This window comes from Ceratotherium simum, chromosome 23 (genome assembly GCF_057802395.1).
Source record: "Ceratotherium simum simum isolate JZ-2026a chromosome 23, ASM5780239v1, whole genome shotgun sequence".
Taxonomy (NCBI): Eukaryota; Metazoa; Chordata; class Mammalia; order Perissodactyla; family Rhinocerotidae; genus Ceratotherium; species Ceratotherium simum.
The window spans coordinates 36,847,469-36,868,443 of NC_141922.1; the positions used below are offsets into that span (position 1 = coordinate 36,847,469).

At 36.1% G+C, this 20,975-nt stretch overlaps 1 protein-coding gene across 2 annotated transcripts in view; it reads left to right on the forward strand.

Moving 5' to 3' along the window:
- Positions 1–20,975, forward strand: part of UBR5 (ubiquitin protein ligase E3 component n-recognin 5) — a 122,375-nt gene that overhangs the window by 94,294 nt on the left and 7,106 nt on the right. Inside the window, exons 37-54 of one of the 2 annotated variants that reach the window (XM_087447566.1) lie at positions 262–393; positions 1,036–1,293; positions 1,847–2,115; positions 2,288–2,499; positions 5,156–5,386; positions 5,893–5,966; positions 7,169–7,341; positions 7,436–7,549; positions 8,556–8,776; positions 10,178–10,298; positions 10,391–10,495; positions 12,783–13,026; positions 14,455–14,566; positions 15,216–15,360; positions 16,813–16,943; positions 18,374–18,434; positions 20,341–20,516; positions 20,730–20,814. In XM_087447566.1, the coding sequence (XP_087303692.1) occupies positions 262–393; positions 1,036–1,293; positions 1,847–2,115; positions 2,288–2,499; positions 5,156–5,386; positions 5,893–5,966; positions 7,169–7,341; positions 7,436–7,549; positions 8,556–8,776; positions 10,178–10,298; positions 10,391–10,495; positions 12,783–13,026; positions 14,455–14,566; positions 15,216–15,360; positions 16,813–16,943; positions 18,374–18,434; positions 20,341–20,516; positions 20,730–20,814 (2,864 nt within the window). The remainder of the gene's footprint in view (positions 1–261; positions 394–1,035; positions 1,294–1,846; positions 2,116–2,287; positions 2,500–5,155; positions 5,387–5,892; positions 5,967–7,168; positions 7,342–7,435; positions 7,550–8,555; positions 8,777–10,177; positions 10,299–10,390; positions 10,496–12,782; positions 13,027–14,454; positions 14,567–15,215; positions 15,361–16,812; positions 16,944–18,373; positions 18,435–20,340; positions 20,517–20,729; positions 20,815–20,975) is intronic. The other variant, XM_004431228.3, reaches the window with a different exon arrangement.

The window sequence follows — 20,975 nt, forward strand, 5'->3', positions numbered from 1 at the left end:
CCTCCTGCCCAACACTTTTTACCTGAGGTTGTGCAGGACAGATTTTGAATTGCTGTGTAATGGGCCATGGAATCCCATAATTTACCCAGTCATTCTTCTCCTGCTAAGCAGGCAGTTATGCTCATTGTAGCACTTATCACTTCTCTTTGCCCTTACCTTCTTAGTTCTCACCATTATGATATGCTGGCTTATGAGACCCTATCTTGATCCACAGTGAGTTTATACTTTTTTTTCTTTGTCTTATTTAAATATATTTGCTAGGGAGTGACATGGAGCTGGACTTGTTAGCAGCAGCTGAAACTGAAAGTGACAGTGAAAGTAACCATAGCAACCAAGATAATGCTAGTGGGCGTAGAAGTGTTGTCACTGCAGCAACTGCTGGCTCAGAAGCAGGTATGTTACCTTATTTTGGCAACTTTCTTGCTTATACTAAGGCTACGTGTGTATTCAGCATGAGTTGGTTAAACTATACTCAGTATGATATGCACAAGGGTGGCTAAGCCTTTTTATAACTTCATCCTTTTTCCCTATGCATATTAGTGAAGAAGATATTATTTTAATGACTTTTTTTTCTTTTCTGGTTTTTAAATAATGGGGTATTATGTTTTTGTGTGTGTGTGAGGAAGATTGGCTTTGAGCTAACATCTGTTGCCAGTCTTCCTTGTTTTGCTGAGGAAGATTAGCCTTGAGCTAACATCTGTGCCCATCTTCCTCTGTTTTGTACATGGGATGCTGCCACACATGGCTTCATGAGTGGTGCATAGATTCATGCCCAGCATGTGAACCCTGGGCTGCCGAAGCATAGCGTGCGAACTTAACCACTATGCCACCGGGCCAGCCCCTAATGGGTTAATTTTTAAGATTCATTTAAGAGTACTTTTCTAATTAAACTATTTTAATGATGGATCTTATGGACTATTGAATACATCCTGGCATTCTGTTTCATATGTATATTTTCTTGAATGAGGGGGTACACTGTAATTTTAAATATCAGCAAACTCACAGTGGTTTTGGTTTTAAAAATGAAAAATATAGGTGCAAGCAGTGTTCCTGCCTTCTTTTCTGAAGATGATTCGCAATCAAATGACTCAAGTGATTCTGATAGCAGCAGTAGTCAGAGTGACGACATAGAACAGGAGACCTTTATGCTTGATGAGCCATTAGAGAGAACCACAAATAGCTCCCATGCCAACGGTGCTGCCCAAGCTCCCCGTTCCATGCAGTGGGCTGTCCGCAACACCCAGCATCAGCGGGCAGCCAGTACAGCCCCTTCCAGCACATCCACGCCAGCAGGCAAGTCTGAAAACTTGGTATTCCTAAGAGTGCTTAAAATAGGTTTTTTAAATGATGCCTGTTCATCCTAGAGAACAAATTAAATAGTTTTATAATAGTTCTTTTGTTTTGCTGAGTTCAAATACAAAAATTACTTATATATGCTTATAGCATGGTTTCTTAATTTCTGCACCATTGCTACTTTGGGCTGAATAATTCTTTATTTGTGATCGTGCATTGTAGGATGTTTAGCAGCATCCTTGACCTCTACCCACTAGATGCCAGTAGCACCACCCTGCCCCAAGTTGTGACAACCAAAATTGTCTGCAAACATTGCCAGATGTCCACTTGGGTGGGGGTTGCGGGGAGGGGGGGGCGCAGTGGCAAAATTGCATCTGGTTGAGAACATTATCATCATTCCCCTCCCTAAGTTAGTGTGGTTTAAGAAAAGTGTTTTGCTCAGTTACCACATTTGTTAATGCAGTTGGTCTTTTAGCTTACTTAAATACAGTGCCAGAGAAACACAATTAGCAACTGACATTAGCTTACTGTGGTTGTCCTTTTTTCCTTATAGCAAGTTCAGCGGGTTTGATTTATATTGATCCTTCAAACTTACGCCGGAGCGGTACCATCAGCACGAGTGCTGCAGCTGCAGCAGCTGCTTTGGAAGCTAGCAATGCCAGCAGCTACTTAACATCTGCAAGCAGTTTAGCCAGGGCTTACAGCATTGTCATCAGACAGATCTCAGACTTGATGGGCCTTATTCCTAAGTATAATCACCTAGTGTACTCCCAGATTCCAGCAGCTGTGAAATTGACTTACCAAGATGCAGTAAACTTACAGGTATGAAATTATCAGAAAGTTACTCATTCAGATGTATTTTTTGGCTGTCAATTATGAGAATTCCAGTATAAAGGGAATTAATGTTACAGATATTTAAATGTTTACATAATACTACTATATCGAATTTAACTTTATTTGGATAGTTTTAACTATTTTAGTTTGGTCTTCATAGAACTATGTAGAAGAAAAGCTTATTCCCACTTGGAACTGGATGGTCAGTATTATGGATTCTACTGAAGCTCAATTACGTTATGGTTCTGCATTAGCATCTGCTGGTGATCCGGGGCATCCAAATCATCCTCTTCATGCTTCTCAGAATTCAGCTCGAAGAGAGAGGATGACTGCACGAGAAGAGGCTAGTTTACGAACTCTTGAAGGCAGACGGTATGAAATTCTTCATATATGCTTATATGTTTAGCCCTTGATGTCCTAGAAAGTTAGAGCTTTTTGATTGCTGTGACATAGACCTCAATCTATTGTGAAGGAGGAAGTACGTGCCTTGCATTACTTCTTTTTAAATTGTTGTGTAGCTGAAACGAGGTAAGGTAGTTATAATCCATGCTATTTTTAAAAAATTCATTTGTATTGTAGGAATCTTATACTAAATACTTTTCACTTTTGAAGTAGTTGGTCTACATCCTTATCACATTATCCCCCAGGCCTTCCTCCCTCCCCCTTGAAAGGTCTATATTCATGGAAAGACTTATTTTGACCATGACTGAATATGAATGTTCTTTGTACTCAGAAGGGGAAAGTCTGTGTAACTACCAAAGCTGCTCTTTGGTTTCTCCAATCAAATTTCTTTTTCTACCTCCCCCAGCCTGTTGAATCATAATTAAAGTATATTTCTTCACATATTTGTTGTGTTCTTTTATTCAGTTATAAAATGACTTTTTCAAGACTACGAATTTGTCCAAACATTGAACACTAGAGCCATTGGCAATACTATATAGTCAAAGTACCTAAAGTCAAAGTCCCAGGATTTAGTCTAGCTTTGCCTCAGGCTAAACAACCTTGCTACTTTGAGTAGATCATAAAAGGGGGAAAGACAAGGGTCTAGGAGACTGCTTAGGAAACTTAACAAGACTATGGTTGGATTCTACAGGAGAGGTAACAGTTACTAAAGTAGGGCAGTGAAGGCCAGGAAGGAGGAAGGAGAAGCACTGAAATCATATAAATAGAATTTAGGGCCTTGTTGAGGGATGGAGCAGGAGGAGGCAGAATTTACATTTAGACTTCGATTCTGAGTAACTAATAGGAAAATTAAGAGAAAAATCTAGAGGAGTGGAATGGACATACTTGCTTTTGGACATGTTGAGAACTGGGAGAGAATTTGGTGGACATGTCTAGTATGCAAAACTGAATGCTTGGCAGAGGGATCTGGACTAGAGATAAAGATTTGGGAAGCATCAGCTTTCCTGTCCTAGGAATCCTGCCCCACAAATAGGCACAAGCCTTGTCTTCATTAGGCTTGTCACCTGAAGAACACAGAGTTCTGATAATAGATCTTCATTTGTGACAGGGTTCTCCCTTTCTCTCTTGCTCTTGCTCTCACTCTAATAGCTTTATTGAGATATAATTCATATACCATATAGTTCACTCATTTAAGTGTATAGTTCTGTAGTTTTGAGTATATTCAGAGCTGTGCGACCATCATCACAATTAATTTTGGAGTATTTTCATCATCTCCACAAGAAACCTCATACCTATTAGCAGTCACCTCCCATTTTTCCCTACCTTCTAACCCTAAGCTACCACTAATCTTCTCTCTGTCTTTATAAAAGATTTGCCTATTCTGGACATTTCATATAGATGGAATCATACAATATGTGGTATTTTGTGCCTGGCTTCTTTTACCTAGCATAATGGTTTTAAGGTTCATCCATGTTTAGCATGTATCAATACATTATTTCCCAGTAATATTCCATTGTATGGATATGCCACATTTTATTTATCTGTTCATAAGTTGATGGACATTTGGGTTGTTTCACCTTTTGGCTCTTATGAGTAATGCTGCTATGAACATTTGTGAACAGGTTTTTGTGTAGATGTGTGTTTTCAGTTATCTTGGGTATATACCTAGTTGTGGAATTGCTGGATCATATGGTAACTCTCTCTGTTTAACCTTTTGAGGAACTGCCAGACTGTTTTCCAGAGTGGCTGCACCATTTTCTGTTCCCAATAGCAGTATTATGAGAGTTCCAATTTCTCCATATCCTTGTCAACACTTGTTATTATCTGCCTTTTTGATTATAGCCATCCTAGTGGGTGTGAAGTGGTATCTCATTGTGATTTTGATTTGCATTTCCTTAATGGCTAATGATGCTGAGCATTTTTTCCTGTGCTTATTGGCCATTTGTATATCTTCTTTGGAGAAATGTCTAGATACTTTGCCCATTTTTTAATTGGCTTGTCTTTTTATTATTGAGTTGTATGAGTTCTTTATATATTATGGATAAGAAGTTCTTTATCACATATGATTTGCAGAAATTTTGTCCATTCTGTGGGTTGTCTTTTCACTTTCTTGATGGCCTATCCTTTGAAAACATATGTTTTTAATTTTGATAAAGTCCAGTGCTATCTATGTTTTCTTTTGTTGCTTGTGCTTTTGGTGTCATTTTAGGCAGTGGTTCTCCAAGTGTGGTCCCCAGAACAGCAGCATCAACATCACCTGAGAGGTTGTTAGAAATACAAATTTTTGGGCCCTACTCTAGACCTACTGAAACTCGGGGGGTGGTGCCAACCATCTGTTTTAACAAGCCCTCCAGGTGATTTTGATGGATACGGAAGTTTGAGAACCATTGTTTTTAGGGAAGGAGTTCCTTCTGCCATTCCGAAGGACACTGCAATTCCTTTCCTGTACAAAAGTACAGGACTATAATCATACACAATGGTTATATTTCTAAAGCAGAGCCATAGGCTTTTAATGAGTTTTTATCTATGGATATTCTCAGATCCTAATTTTGCATATTTACGATAGTGGTAAATTTCACATTTGTGTTCTTTTTCTAAACATTTTCATTTCTTTTTACTCCTATAGACGTGCCACATTGCTTAGTGCCCGCCAAGGAATGATGTCTGCTCGAGGGGACTTCCTAAATTATGCTCTGTCTTTAATGCGGTCTCATAATGATGAGCATTCTGATGTTCTTCCAGTTTTGGATGTTTGCTCATTGAAGCATGTGGCATATGTTTTTCAAGCCCTTATATATTGGATTAAAGCAATGAATCAGCAGACAACATTGGATACACCTCAACTGGAACGCAAAAGGTATCCATACTTGCCATGAGGTTGGTTTAAGAAATACTTGCTCAGTGTGGTCTCCATTAGTACACTGCTCGATTTTTGGAGTAAGGAGAACAGCATTACAAAAGAGAAATAGTACAGGAACATTTAATGTGGAAAGTGGGCTTGAGTCTATCCAGTCTCTCTCCAGAGCTACTCCTCACAAAACAGGAAAACTGAGAATACAGTTAAGCTTTACGTTTGAGATAGTTTGGCCTGATTGTTGATCATGTTTTCTATTAGTTTGTGTAAGCACTCATGATATCTTGGTGTGATTAGCTTTTCCTTCTGTAGGGCCTATTTTATAATTGTAGTACATTTGGCTAGTCAGTCTACCATTCCCAGAGTCTGAAACTTTATCACAGTGTTTAAAATAGGTTAGATACTTAACTGACCTCTCCAGTATTTTTTGCTTATAGTTCCCATCACCTTTCCTCCTGTTCACATTGTACAAATACTTCATGTGAAATGACTCACTTGTCTTTTTAAAGGACGCGAGAACTCTTGGAACTGGGTATTGATAATGAAGATTCAGAACATGAAAATGATGATGACACCAATCAAAGTTAGTGTACAGAAAATCTGCTAATCTACTTCAAGAAATGGCTGCCTCAGTATTTCCCCTTCAAGCTTTTTAACTTCATTATTTTCTGTCTGGGTGGGAATTTCTCTTTTCTTCTCTATGTCCCATTTTCTTGCATTTTCTGTCCATTTTTCCTTATACATCCTTGCATTATTTGCTTCATAAATAAGGATGCATTAAAGAAATGTTATGAACTTTCAACAATCGATATTTTTTGTATTTGTATCTCCCCTTCGCATTTCTCATTTACCTTTTCTCTTAAGTGTATAGGTACTACATTTAAATAATGTCTTAGCAGAACGTTTGTTGATATTGATGCAAAGTAGATTTAGTCAAGAGAAATACCAATTTTAGCTCCCAAATATCAAAACTTTTAACAGTTAATGCAATAAAGAGAGAGAAAATATTCTAAACTCAAGAAATTTGGGGGTCTTCTGCAGTCTATTTGTAGTTTTCAGCTATTATTTCAAGTGGAATTAAAAAATTTTTAAAGTAGGGTCAAATAGTCCACTTGCTTGTTTCTTATTATCAGTTAATATTTTTATTCAGCCCAGGGAAAGACAACTGACCTAACTGCTGTTTTTTGAGAACCCAGCCATAGCTCACTGCTGTTTTCACTGCACACTGTAAACGCTGTCCACAGTCTTATTCCATTAAGGGGAGTTAGTGCCGGTGTGTTGACTTCCTGTTGGAAAGCATGAATTGCCCAGACATTTCTGTTTTATCTCCTTAAAGAGGAAGCAGAACTTACAAGTAAGCAAAAGCTCAGATTTCACCTCCTGACCATCTCCTCCTTTTGGTGTTGTCAGTGACCTGGGTCCTGAATATGGTCAGGAATCGAGCTTATTCAGGTCTGAGTCTCTAGAGAGAGCAAGAGTAGGATATGGGAAACATCTGTCCAGTAAAAAATGGAACAATATTTGTTACTGCTAATATTTTTTTGTAAGTTTTTATTATGTTAAAATACACCAACAAAATTTACAATTATAACCATTTTAAACTGCTAATGTTCTGAATTATCACTTAAAGATATTACCAAATTTTGTACTATTAACTTGTTTTTGAGTGGCAGTAAAATTTTATAAAGATATAATAGCAATTTTGGATTGAGCAGATTAAGATTCTTTTATCCTTCCCCAATAATTAATTTCCCTAAAAAACGAATATTTTCTCTTTATGTTTAGGTGCTACTTTGAATGATAAGGATGATGACTCTCTTCCTGCAGAAACTGGCCAAAACCATCCATTTTTCCGACGCTCAGACTCCATGACGTTCCTTGGGTGTATACCCCCAAATCCCTTTGAAGTGCCTCTGGCTGAAGCCATCCCCTTGGCTGATCAGCCACATCTGTTGCAGGTGATTTAAATAAACTAGTCTTAAGGTTTTTTTTTAATTGACTTTATTTTTTAAAGTGTTCAAAGTAACTAGAATATTTCTGTTAAAATTTCAGCCAAATGCTAGAAAGGAGGATCTTTTTGGCCGTCCAAGTCAGGGTCTTTATTCTTCATCTGCCAGTAGTGGGAAATGCTTAATGGAGGTTACAGTGGATAGAAACTGCCTTGAGGTAAGACAGTAAAAGTCTTCACGATATAATATTTGTGAATGAGCACTTGTTCCAGCATCCAGATTTTTGGAAATGCATTAATTCAGAATATTGTATTTCCTCAAATACTGAAAGTATCAGAAATATCTTACCTTATGACATAACCAAAGGAATTCCAACGGTGTCATTAGCATATTTTGAGACTAACTTGCTCTATGTCAGGTTACTTCATTTATAAAATGGCAGTTTCATTACATGCTTTGCCTATTTCACAGAGTTGATTATTGTATTGCTGCTGAAAATTTAAAGTTTTCTATATATAAATATGTATATTGTATATATGAGCATATATAATATTGACTTGAAACTTTTCTTTTTGAATCTAGAATGTGAATAAATGAGGTAATTCTAATAATGATACCTAACACTTGTTGAATAATTCTATCTTCTGGGCACTGTCTCAATTAATCTTTATAACCGTGTTAGGTAGAAAACATTATCATCTTGATTTAATGGGTAAGAAATTGAGGCTTAGAGAGATTACACAAATTTCATGGGAGAATGTCAATTGTTACACAGCTAGTTAAGTGAGAGATCCAATGTTCAGATAAAAGTCTAATTTGAGAGCCTAAAATTATACCATACTATTTCTCCAATGAAAAAGTAATAACAAATGTTTAAGAGCAGGCATAGAAGAAATGCAGTTGAATAGAATTTTCTTTATTATCTACGTGATAAAGGAGAATGCAATACTGAAAATATTGAAAATACATAAGAGACTTCAGTAACCACAGATACTATAAAGATTCCTTTTCAAGTTCTCTGAGGCTGCTGTGATAAACGCACTGGAATTGGTGGTCAGCCCGGTGAATCATACAGACAAGCAGCAGGCTGCATCTTTGTAGTTGAAGCACCAGAAAGGAATTACTTAACTTCCGTGTGATTTCTGTGTAGTATTAGTAAGTTGAAATGGAAATCTAGTCAGTTTTTTTTTAAATGTGTAACTTTTAAATGTGAAAATTCATAGGTTCTTCCAACTAAAATGTCTTATGCTGCCAATTTGAAAAATGTAATGAACATGCAAAATCGGCAAAAAAAGGAAGGGGAAGAACAGAACATGGTGCCAGAAGAAGCTGAGACTTCAAAACCAGGGCCGTCTGCTCATGATCTTGCTGCACAATTGAAAAGCAGTTTACTAGCAGAAATAGGACTGACTGAAAGTGAAGGACCACCTCTTACATCTTTCAGGTATTTGCTACATTTTCTACTGTATTACTTTATGGCTATTACAATTCTTGTAAGAATTTTTATTTAGAAATTTTATAATTTTCTTTAATTTGTATATAAATAATAGAATTACATGTTATTTTATTATTTCTGTGTTTTCCTCATATATAATCAGATATTTAAATATTAAATTTGTGTTCTCTGGATTTTTGTGTGTGTTGACTATTTTGTCATTGATCAGCATTCTCATTTACTCCTCACTTTATTGAGGAAATTCTAAAACTATGTTTTTAATGTTTAGTATTGAGCTGAAGTATATATCCTTGTCAAATTGCCAATTATAGATGTTACCAGCAGCTCAGCTAAGGGGAACATGTGAATAACTAGAAAGAGCTTTCTAAATTTGTAATTCTAACACTTGCTTGGGCTCCTTTGCCAGGTTCACACTTGGTAATTCCCTTGCAAGAGGTAGATTCTTTGCTTTCCCAATAAAAATCTGCTAGTACATACTGTGGCTCAGTATGGCTAATCACCCAAATGATTTGTTTATGTTCTCTGTTTTTTGGTTATGTAATGTCAGATAACTTTTTTGCTTAGGAGGAGTTAAGCTAGTTTAAGAAACTATATACATTTTATATACACAGTCTAACAACCTTAAAAGGCAAGGAATAATTGTGGACTGGGGTGTCCCAAGCTTCCTAGAGACAATATGGCTTGAGCTGAGAGGGTTAGAATGTGTAGAAGCAGACAGATTGAAGGAGAAAAGACTGAGAGGGAGAGAGACAAGTTAGAAAGCTGTTATTAGTTCTGGCTAGTGGTAACAAAAAAAAAAAGGGGGCTGAAGTAGAATACTGCCTTTGGGGATGGAAAGGAAATCATGAAAGGAAGAGAAATTTATGAAGGACTTGATCACTCTGGAGGAACAGGGGAAAGAAAAATTAAAATTTGTTTCAAGTGTGTGCAGTAGGGAAATAGAGGAAAAATCAGGAGGCAATGTCATTGTAGTGAAGAGACCATATTCCATTTCACCATGTTTAGTTTGAGCTATCATTGAAATTGATATATTTAACACAATGGAAATTCTGGTCCACTGTGGAAGTTTGAACTAGAGAGGGATCTCGGAATCACCTAGATGGAGGTGGACATTGCACTTTAAGGAGAGGGGGTAAAATGAAAGATAAGGATGGGAGGCAGCCTGGGGATTTATCTTTACGTAAAGGACAGAAGGAATAATGGAGTAAAAATGAGAAGTTCTGCAAGGAATGGGTGGCTATAGAAGTGTTTGATTAGAGAGGATTTGGTTTGAAGTACTTAACACCTCAGAATATTAAAAGACCAAGTAAATTACTGTCATTGATCAAAAACCAGGGAATTTTTAGAGTTGGTTAAATTACTTCCCCCTCTCCCCTTAAACTCTTACAGGCCACAGTGTAGCTTCATGGGGATGGTTATTTCCCATGATATGCTGCTAGGACGTTGGCGCCTGTCTTTAGAACTGTTCGGCAGAGTATTCATGGAAGATGTTGGAGCAGAACCTGGATCAGTATGTATACTGAGCACTTTAAATTCTATTCTGCCTGATAAGAACATATTTCAGAGAATAATTGTGTCATGCATTTATTTGTTTTTTTAAAGATCCTAACCGAATTGGGTGGTTTTGAGGTAAAAGAATCAAAATTCCGTAGAGAAATGGAAAAACTGAGAAACCAGCAGTCAAGAGATTTATCACTAGAGGTAAAGGTATTTCGATTTTGCTATACTATACATATGGTATGCCATTTATATAAAGTTTAAAACAAAAAATAATCTTGTTTAGGGATATGTACTGTGTAATTAAAAGTTTAAAGAAAATAAATGGTAATTACCAAATTTAGAGTAGCGCTTACCTCTGGCAGTTGGTTTCCTAACATCCTCTAGAGTTTGTTTTTACGTATCATTATGAATACACGGATTTAAACATTTTTGATGTGCCTCATTCCATTGAGGTTATTATTCCATTGATGCTCAAATTGTCTCTTCTTTGCCTAGTGGGTGTCCTGGGTCCTTTCTGGCTCCTGAGTCCTTTTGATATGACTCCAATAATCTTTGATAACTTTCTTTTTGATATGTCTCATCTTGTGTATTTCCTGTCACAGACCTTAAATCAGCCATTTCTTCAAGAAGCCCTGGTTCATTTTAGTAGGAAATTGTATTTTGAGATTATAATCTGAGCTCTAGCGTTGCTCACTGCCTATTGGGTTGGTCATTGTTTCTAGGCCTTTTTAGTGGATAGAGTTAGGAAATGCTCTTTTAAAAAGAAGAAGAAAATTGCATCATGAGTTCTTATTACCAATTCAAATTCAAGATTTAGGACCACAAGGGTGTTTTATTTTCACCTCTTAGTCTTTATCTCCTTTCTTCCTAACTGAATATTCAACTTCAGAACACTGATAAAATTACTCATGTGCTTTTATCCCACAGCATACACACAGCAGTCTTAGAATCACAGCATCAACACTACTACCAACAAAATGATTATTGAAAATAGCTTAAGATTTATTTGCAGTTTTTTGTCCTTAGAGCATATCCAATTGCACATCTACAAATTACTTTGAAAGTCATTTGAAATAATTCCTGTTGGTGTGGTTTTGCTACCATCTCCATACAATTAGGGCCTTTTGTTTCATTTTGATTTCAATTTTTAGGGATTGCTTTTTTTGTTTGTTTTGATTCCAAATTAATGTAAAATATCTACAGTGTAGAAAGGCTGGCTCTACAGAAGAAGTTGTATTCAGAGAGATATAGTTTCCATTCCTGTCTCTTTTACCATGTCCCCTTCCCCCTTTTAGGTTTTTAGTTGTTGTTGTTTATTTCCCTCCCCCCTTTTAAAAAAGTATAATCTTGTGTGTATTCATTTACCCATCTCTCTTCTTGACTCCCCACGCTAAGCATGCTATACATTTTGCTCCATCTTGCTTTTCCCAGTTAACAGTATATCCCGGAGATAAAGCCATAGCTGTATATAGAGATGTTCTGCCTTCCTTTTATAGCTGCTTAGTCTTAGTACTGCTTTTTATGGTTGTATCACAGTTTTTTCAGCCAGTTGCCTATTAATAGACATTTGGGTCTGTTGCTAATCTTTTGCTATTACAAATAGTGTTGTGACGAATAGCCTCATGTGTGTTTCTCTTTTTGGCTAGCGTGTCTATGAGATAGATTTCTAGACATGGAACCTAGACATGGGTAAAAGGGCATGTGCATATATAATTCTGCCAAATACCTCTGCGTAATTGTTGTATATTTTTGCACTTTAAACATCAATATGAGAATGCCTGATTCCCCAGTCTTGCCAACAGTTTGTTCTCAGATTTTTAGATTTTTGCCAATCTGATAGGTAAGAAATGGCATCTTAGTATAGTTTTAATTTGCATTTCTCGTATTATGAGCAAAATTTAAACATTATTTCATATGTTTAAGGGTATTTCTTTTTCTGTGAATTGTTTGGTGATATATCTTGCCCATTTTTTTCTATTGAGTTAGTTTTTTCTCAGTTTTTTTAGAAGCACTTTATCTTTAGGTGATATGTACACTCTTCATGAATATGTATCTTTGTAATAGAATGTGCAAATATTTTTCACAGTTTGTTATTTTTTCTCTTATTTTGCTAGTGGTATTCTGTCACCAAAGGAATATCCCATGTTTTCTTCTAGTATTTGCTATTTTTTTAAAAAAACATTTACATTTTTGATCTAGTTGGAATTTATCTCTGGTATATTCTAAAATTGAATGAATTGCCATTTTCCAGTAGACCTTTTAAGAAAATGTTAGAATTGAGTTAAATTCCATTATCCTGATTTAATGCAAGACATTGTTTCATGCTTTAGAATGCTGTTTATTTGGAATGTATAAGCCTCTGAGAACCCACGTTACTTTGTAGTTATTTAAACTGTCAAGGAAAACGTAAAATTAGATTTTCAGATTTTACATAGAAAAATTTCAAGGTGGTTTCCAAGCACTGACTTTAGTGCTCTTTGGTGTGTTTTAATAGGTTGATCGGGATCGAGATCTTCTTATTCAGCAGACCATGAGGCAGCTTAACAATCACTTTGGTCGAAGATGCGCTACTACACCAATGGCTGTACACAGAGTAAAAGTCACATTTAAGGATGAGCCAGGAGAGGGCAGTGGTGTAGCACGAAGTTTTTATACAGCCATTGCACAAGCTTTTTTGTCAAATGAAAAACTGCCAAATCTAGATTGTATCCAAAATGCCAACAAAGGCACTCATACAAGTAAGTACTCTACAGATAAAAAGCATCATAAAAATTCTTTCCTTGTTTGATCAAAACATTAATAATCATGGTTTTATATGTATTTATAGTGGGAGAACTTTAATGTACTTTTACATTTTTATACAATTTTATTCTAGATTAATGTTTTAATCTTGTTCAATCGACATTTTAGCAGTTTGCTCTTTTACTGACACATTTGTTTTCATAAATGTTTGTGATTATACTAGTGAGTTTCTCAACTGTTACATGTTTAGGGAGTGAGAGGTTGTAAGATCTGTGGTAGTATAAAAATGCAATGAGCAAACTGCAGTACTTCCCCCACCCTTGTATTTAATTAGTACAGATACTTGAGAAGAAAATGCTGTTCTCTAGAGCATTGCTATTGAAAGTATGGTTTGCAGAGTTGCTGCCGGTCCCCGGTGAGATATGGAACCTGCAACCAAATGTAAATCGGCTACGTCACTAACCTCACAGTTTAATTTAGCCAGACTTTGTTTTTTAGTAGTAAGAATTTCTATATTAACACCCTGATGCAAGCTCTTTGCCTCCCTGCGGACCAGCACTTTGGAATTGGTATTCTTACCTAATTTTCAAGATAATAATTAGCAAATTTAAAAATCTGTGAAAGTTACAAAAGCCTTACATAGGTGATGATTGGGGATTTAATGAAAAGTAGGGGCAGAAGATTGTCAGTCTTGTAGGTGGATGGATATAGTAATTGAGGGAGAGGGAGTTACTAAATTCCTGTTTTACCTAGGCTGTAGCTGCATCTTATTGGGGTTCTGTAAACTGCCTCCATAGAGGCTGAATGAGCTCTACAAAGGACTGAGGATGAAAAGATGGGGAGAGTAGCCCAGCCTTTCATCATTAGTTTCACCATTTGACTTTCTCTAGTCCTATAATAAAAAGAAATTGGTAAATTTGAATGAGGAAACCTGGGAAGTCATAACATTTCAGAAATAACTTGGCTGCACACTCTTGAGGAAACTGTACTTCAGTTTATGCTTACAGTTTTAAAAATAATAATAGCTGTTGTTCTGGGTGGCCTACAATGCTCAATGCCAAAAACTAAGAATAGAGAAGATACTCAAATATGACTTTGATCATGTAGGAAATCTCAGCATCATTTAAGGTGAAACTAACATAGCCCCAGTTGCTACATATTGTTTCACACCTTTGACATGATAAGGGGATAAATTCATTAAACAAATACTGAGTGAACATCTATTACGTGCCAGGCACATTCTATACAATCACCCACATCCATCAAACCATAGGGAGTGTGAGAGGAAGGCACCAACACAGAAGCTTAGGAAGATGATCTTCAGCTGTCATGTTCTTATTATGTTTGTCTCATGTCCTCACATTGACTTTAAAATTTAAAGTAGTTGCATTTACATTCATCTAAACAAAGTGTTTTTCTTCCAGGTTTAATGCAGAGATTAAGGAATAGAGGAGAAAGGGATCGGGAAAGAGAGAGAGAAAGGGAAATGAGGAGGAGCAGTGGCTTGCGAGCAGGTTCTCGGAGAGATCGGGATAGGTGAGACAACTTTGTATCTTGTATTGAATACCACCTTTTTGGATGAATTAGAGGTAGGCCTGTAAATAAGAGTCTCAATTATGGATTATTTTTAGAAAATGACAGTTTTAATATTTGGATATATGTATCGTAGCTAAAATAGTCTAGTCTACTGTTATTGAAATGTTCTGCTTTAAAAACCCAGCAGTTGAAATTCTTTTGGCTTTTTATTTATCTCACTCAAGTTCCTAATTCTTTGAAGTTTTTATTAACTTTATATCATTCTTTCCTAAATTTGTTTTAAAATTTTAATTGTGGCAATTGTGTTACTTAAACCTTTTGATTTTTATCCTATTAGGATGGGTGGCATTCTACTTTTGACTAAAATTTCCAGGAATTATGGGTGGGCTCTTGATTTCTGGTATTTTAGGGTCCTACTCTGTTAGAATCAGATTGAACTATGCATTGCAAATATACTGATTTTCAAGTAACAAAATCTAGATAATCTTCATTTCCCAACTATTATATATTTAGGCATTCTACCACCGTGGCACCATAACTGGAGCTACCTATAGTCTCAGGTTTTCCAGCTTCATTACTATTTGTGCTGATATTTTCATTTTGCAGACAAGGGAAATGAAGTCATAATAGCTTTGTTTTTTTTTTTCAGAGACTTTAGAAGGCAGCTTTCCATTGACACTAGGCCCTTCAGACCAGCCTCTGAAGGAAATCCCAGTGATGATCCTGATCCTCTGCCAGCACATCGTCAGGCACTGGGAGAGAGACTTTATCCCCGTGTACAAGCAATGCAACCAGTATGTATGGTGCACTTGGCTACCTCCTAACTGGCTGTGCTGTGTTTGTTTTTGAATTAAAGTTAGTATTTTAAAAGTTGTCATTTACTGGGCACGCCATGTGGTTGAGGACTGCAGTAAAAAGGAAGCTTAGGAGGGAAAGGAGCAACATTTGCTGAAGGGTAACTGTATATAGGTTGAGGTTTGTTTGTTTTCCCTACCTACGCCAGGTTGGCATTCTACCTAATAAGTTCCTTCTGTGCTAAAGAATTATCTTTGTGTTGTATTTATTTGTACCCTTATTTGTACATATTGTTACTTTTTGAAGCAGACTTTTTATCTGTTAGCAAGCTGTAGCTAGAACACATTACAAATAATGTACTTTGCTGGTATGTATGCAGGAAGATTTTTATTCTGAACGTTCTGTCCGAGTTGCTTCATATAATATGAAACATATAAACTAGTTGTGTTTTTTGTTTGTCTATATATATAACTGTATGTACATGTTAAGCAAAAGAATAATAAAACAGAGAAAACCAATTATATATTTCTTTCAGTAAATCCTTAGCCTTAAATACTGTCATCTTGGGGCCGGCCCGGTGGTGTAGTGGTTAAGTTTGCGTGCTCTGCTTCAGTGGCCCAGGGTTCGCAGGTTGGGATCCTGGGCGCAGATCTAGGCACCACTCATCAAGCCATGCTGAGGCGACATCTCACATACAGCAACTAGAAGGATGTACACCTATGACATACAACTATCTACTGGGGCTTTGGGGAGCAAAAAGAAAAAAAAAAAAGGAGGAAGATTGGCAACAGATGTTAGCTTGGGGCCAGTCTTCCTCAATAACAAAAAATAGATATATAGAGGCATCTTCTTCTCTCTTTTTCCTCCTTCACTCCCTCTTTCTTTCTATTTTTTCCCTCCCTAAATGAAAGAAATGTCTCTGGTTCTCTGACGAGGAAAAAAAAAGTGGAAATTGAGTATTTGTATGTTTACTCATGGATATCAGAAACCTTTACAAAAGGCTGTCATACAAGTATTAAACTAGCTTTTACAAGACTGTGCTAGTGCATGGACTATTCATTCCCTACCAAAATTCTCTATAATTAAGCTTCCAGTTTAATAAAATACCTCACTGCTTCAGCAATTTTTCTATTTCTTATCCAAGGTTTTTGGGTTTTGTGTGTGTGTCTGTGTGTGTGAGAGGAAGATTGGCCCTGAGCTAACATCTGTGCCAATATTCCTCTATTTTGTATATGGGAGGCCAACACAGCATGGCTTGATCAGCAGTGTGTAGGTCCGTGACCAGAATCCAAACCCATGAACCCCAGGCTGCCAAAGCAGAGTGGACAAACTTAACCACTATGCCACCAGGCCAGCCCCCCCCCCCTTTTTTTTTTTTGGATAAGAGATTCCTGATTTAAACAAGAGGTTTCAGAGGGTAGGGGCAAATAACATTTGTTCATTATTTACAGGCATTTGCAAGTAAAATCACTGGCATGCTGCTGGAATTATCCCCAGCTCAGCTGCTGCTCCTTCTAGCAAGTGAAGATTCTCTGAGAGCAAGAGTGGATGAAGCCATGGAACTCATTATTGCACATGGCCGGTAATGCGTACAATTGGGAAGGCATTTCAGTTTAAATATCAGCTGCTTTATTTTTAGAATGTGGGTGCTGCCATATCTTAAAATTTATACAATAAAGTACAAGACATTGAACGGTTTTTTAAGAGATGGCTTAAAACTCCGTGAGTGAGACAGCTGAGTTTCACATGTATTAGAAAGATAGAATTTTAGCAGTTACTTACATTCTGAAGATCTTTTATGTACTGATATTTAGAAATTACTTGTAAGAAGTACATCTCAAATTCTCTACCAGAATACCGCTAATGGCAGAGGCCAAATACCTCAAGGAATTGCGGTGTAGTTCCTGAGTTCTTGCCATAAGCGTGAAATTTCTTTTAGGCCTCCTGATTTTTTATGTTAAAAATCCATGCAAGTTTTTGCTTTTTATTGTGTAATATATTTGTTTTAATATAGAACTTAAAAATATCTAACAGTTAAGCTACTTATCCTTCTTTTCCTAATGTGACAAGTAAAAGTGACATTAAAAAGATATGCCATACTTATTCTGTGCCTTCTATCCTGGGGCTACTCTAATATCCAGTTTGAGGCTTTGAAGTGTTAATTATTTTAGATGAAAATTTCTGTTTTTTCTTCCTGGTTATAATTTTGGATGAGGCACTTAAATTAGATATAGTCCTAGAGATGGATAAGCAGGTAGGCTAAGCACTGAAACTAAATAGCCACATAACCTGTTCCAGCCACTTAACCTGTTTCAGAGCCTTTAAATGGTCCAAGCCAAAGACTATTGCTGAAAGTTTATTTTCTTTGCTGTTACTACTGTTTTTCTTCTCTGGACTTCTATGTACGGTTTCTTTATTCCTCCTCCCTGTCTCTAGAGGTACCAGCACACTGATACAGCTTAGCCCATTATAGAAAAAGTTATGAGGAATGTATATTTTTGATATAAAGATTTTTATAAATATATTTAAGCGTTGCTAATTTAGTAGTATTTTCTATTGAATGCAAATAATATATAATATTGACTGCTTTCACCTAGTTTTATGGAGTGAACAGTGAATTTATTAGTATTGTAGACTAGTTAAATACATTAAAGAATTTGATTCCTATTGTGATTGCTTTCTGAGCATTTTTCTGTTCTTTTACAATGCTCCCCTTGAACTTAAGTTTTGGTATCCCTATGAAAACTGATTATTGTGTCTGAAATCAGGTAGTCTTTATTTAGCTCATTATCTTGAATCATACATGTAGCATCTAGTGCTGTTTTGTGTATATTATTGACTTCTCTGCTCCTAGAACTGCATTAAGACCAGTAAGTGTCCTGGATATTTATTTACTTCAAAACTTAAGTGAATTTATAAATTCTTATAAATTTAAATGCCTGTGTTTTCTCTACACTAAATTCTAGAAGTTTCAGTTATCTGGAATGTGAAAGGTTTTTTGTTTGTTTTTAGGGAAAATGGAGCTGACAGTATCTTGGATCTTGGATTATTAGACTCCTCAGAAAAGGTACAGGTAAGGGATGTTTTGTGCATGTGCTAATAATAAGCACTTGGAATTTAAATGACAGAAGGGGGAGGAAAGCTGTATTTATGAAGAAACTATGTCTTTATAAGTAACATGCTTGATTACAGTAGAGAAAAAAGTAAAGATAGGTATAAAGGTGTCATGTACAGAATCAAATAATAAGATTGGTTTAGTTAGGGCTCAGTGTAACGCCACTCACTGGCTGCATCCAATTGAGCACAGCCTGAATTAAGATTTAATTTAGAGATGTCATGAATTAGTAGTAGAGAAGGATAGAGGCAGTATGGAATCCTTGGGCTTATTCCCCACGGAAGCAGTGAGTGCCAAAGATGCAGAGAAAACATGACATATAGTATAGCCATAAGGAAGGCTTTTTAGTGCATGATGTATTTCATTCTTAAGCTACCTGAGAAGTTCAGTGCCAGCCAAGATGGAGCAAACCCAATCTTGTTCACTGATTACAACTAATAACTGGACAAAACACAAAAAGGAACTGCCTGAGGATTCTGAAAAGGAAACAAAACACACAGATTGGAAAGGGAAGTTAAAACTTGAAAAACTCATACGGCATTGTTTCAGGTGGAGAGTAAAGCCGATCCTTGTTACTCCATCTTAGCTGGAAGATGGCAAAGACTCTGAGAACTAAACAATAGTATAAACCACTGTCCAGGTCCCAGACTATCCCAAATGATGCATATGCAGGGTAGACCCAAACAGTAAAGGCTTTGAAAACTAAGAAGGTGACACTTCCAATCTGAACCTAACCAGGTTGATTGCCTACTAAAGCCAAAAAACATGAATGTTCTCCATATCGTTTATACAAGACCCAGAGTTTCACAACTTAATATTCAGAATGTCCAAGACACACTCAAAAATTACTCAGCATACTCAAAGACCTAGGAAAGACTGACCAGTTCTTGGAAAAGAACCAATTTGCTAACCTTGGGATGACCCACTTGTTGGAATTATCAAAGACTTTATCTTGTGTTCTATGAGATAACGGGTAAACACTAATGAATGGAAAGATAGAGGTTCACAGCAGAGAAATAATAAACTTTAAAAGAGAACCAAGGGAAAATTTTAGAATTAAAAGTACAATGTCTGAAAGAAACAAATTCACTGGATAGGTCAATAGCAGAATGAAGATGACAGGGGAAAGTGTCAGTCGATTTGAAGATACATAGAAATTATCCATTCTGAAGAACAGAGAAAGAAAAGATTTCAAACAACAAACAGAAGAACAGTTTCAGGGACCTGTGGGACCACATCATAAGATCAAACATTTATGTTATTGGGGTACTCAGAAGAAGAGGAGAAATTGCTACAGAAAAATATTTGAAGAAATAATAGTTGAAAACTTCCAAATTTGGTGCAAGACATAGATTTACAGATTCAAGAAGGTCTGTGAACCCTAAACAGGATAAACGGAAAGAAAACTATGTGTAGACACATTATAATCAAACTGCTGTAAAATTAAGCAGCCAAAGAACAGTGCCTTATGTATAGGAAAACAGTGATTTGAAAGACAATGGATTTCTCCTCAGAAACGGTGGAGGCCAAGAAAACAATAGAACATCATCATTAAAATGCTTTAAGAACTGTCAATCCAGAATTCTGTATCCAGTGAAAGTATCTTTAAGGAATTAAGGTGAAAGAAGCAACCAGAATTTCATGAAGTGATTTTATTTAAATGGACAGAGAAGTTAAAAGACTTAACAGGCACAAGCTTTGTATATTACAATTCTGAAACAATGAATTAAAAAGTTTATTTATATTTAAATATGAATGTTGCTGTACCTACCTGACTTCACTTTGAGTGATTTTAGAAAACGAGTTCATATGTTTTGTTTTCAAACTCAATCTCAGGGCTTAATCTCTGATATTCTGTTATTAGGAGAACCGAAAGCGTCATGGCTCTAGTCGAAGCGTAGTAGATATGGATTTAGATGATACAGATGACGGGGATGACAATGCCCCTTTGTTTTACCAACCTGGAAAAAGAGGATTTTATACTCCAAGGCCTGGGAAAAACACAGAAGCAAGGTTGAATTGTTTCAGAAACATTGGCAGGTAAAATAATTCTAATCTTATATTTGAATTTTTTTTAAATTTCAATTTATGAAACTAAAATATATTAGTTTTTAAAATGTGTATATGCTCCACTTCATACTGATTAGAAATGAGGCTGTAGAAAATTTCTCAAAATATTTTATGTATGTGCGGGATTATACGTGTTCTAGAATTATTTTTGAATTTAAATATTATTTCTGTTTTTATTTTTAGGATTCTTGGACTATGTCTGTTACAGAATGAACTGTGTCCTATCACACTGAATAGACATGTAATTAAAGTGTTGCTTGGTAGGAAAGTAAGTGATTTTAATGAACCTAGCTGCTTTTACAATTGTAAAACTTTTCTTTTATAAAATAATTATATACTATCATACTGTTTATGGCATTAACTTAATATTAAACTTTAAAGCATTGTGGCCATTATGAATCATTTTCAAACATTTAATGACATGAGAGA